Source organism: Mandrillus leucophaeus, unplaced genomic scaffold (assembly GCF_000951045.1).
Source record: "Mandrillus leucophaeus isolate KB7577 unplaced genomic scaffold, Mleu.le_1.0 Scaffold219, whole genome shotgun sequence".
In the NCBI taxonomy this organism is placed as follows: domain Eukaryota; kingdom Metazoa; phylum Chordata; class Mammalia; order Primates; family Cercopithecidae; genus Mandrillus; species Mandrillus leucophaeus.
Window position 1 is genome coordinate 54,538 of NW_012102243.1, and position 1,135 is coordinate 55,672.

The 1,135-nt window shown below is 57.3% G+C and overlaps 2 protein-coding genes across 2 annotated transcripts in view; both read right to left on the reverse strand.

Moving 5' to 3' along the window:
• Window positions 1-1,135, reverse strand: part of MTG1 (mitochondrial ribosome-associated GTPase 1) — a 22,939-nt gene that overhangs the window by 19,968 nt on the left and 1,836 nt on the right. The gene's annotated exons all lie outside the window — the stretch shown is intronic.
• PAOX (polyamine oxidase (exo-N4-amino)) overlaps window positions 503-1,135 on the reverse strand; it is a 19,227-nt gene continuing 18,594 nt past the window's right edge. The window contains exon 7 of the mRNA XM_011980822.1: window positions 503-881. Coding sequence (XP_011836212.1) covers window positions 738-881 — 144 coding nt within the window. The 3' untranslated portion in view covers window positions 503-737. The remainder of the gene's footprint in view (window positions 882-1,135) is intronic.

The window sequence follows — 1,135 nt, forward strand, 5'->3', positions numbered from 1 at the left end:
CCCAGCACCTTCACCCCAGCACTGCCCACACCCCAACACCCCCAGCACCCCAGCACACTCACCCCAGCACTGCCCACACCCCACACACTCCCCAGCTCCCATGGGCCAGGCACCCTGTTTCTCATTTCAGGCCTTATTAGGTATTCACTTCCTCCAGAAAACCCCCAGCCTCTGGACAGGGCACCCTCATCTCCCCAGTGCCTGCGAACCTGCGAAGTGGGCGTCTGATGCAGCAGCAGTTGATGAGCAAGAGGAGGGTTGTCAGCTACACCGTCATCCCAGGCAGCAGCCATGAGAATGCAGGGGGACGAGAAGCAACTACAGGACCCAGAGTTCAGGGAACCCAGAGTGCGGGGCCACGTGTGGTTGTGGGGATTGGAGACAAAAGGCCCTGTGTAACCTGGGCCTGGAGCAAGACAAAGACAACAGCAGCAGATGCTAGAGCCCCAAGGCAGGAAGGACAGGACAGCCTCGAGGCAGGAAGGACGGCTCTGGACGCTGCGGCTGTAATGTGCTTTATGTGCCCGGCATCTCCATGAGCATCCGGTGTCTTAGCTCAAGTCAACCCTGGCCAGACTCCAATAACAGACACAAGAACTGAGAAGATGGCTCCAGTTACCAAAAACCAGAGGACTCTCATTAACATCCCCAAATATCAAGTCAGATTGAAATCTGTCAGAGGAAACGAGGGTCCCAGCCTCCCCTGGCACAGGAAGAACAGAGCAGGCTGGACCCAGCTAGAGCCTCGGCCTGGGCTGCTGCACCTGTGGGGCCCACAGACTGAGCAGGCGGTCAGCCTCCCTCCATCCCGACAGCAGAGCACCGTGCGTCGTGGAGTAAAACGTGCGATGTGTGGCTTCCCCTGCAAACAGGATCTGGAGCTGCAAAGAAGAGCCAGGGTTAGAATGGGGATGCAATTCAGACAGCAGGGTCTGGGCAGATAAACACACAGAAAATGGCTCACGAGCATCCACCAAGAAGTGGGAAAACACAGCTCACATACCTCCACCAACGGGCGAGAAAAGGGCTCGCGCATGTACCCACCAACAGCCAGGAAAACGGCTCACACACATTCACCAATGGGCAGGAAAACGGCTCACACGTATCCACCAACAGCCAGGAAAACGGCTCACAC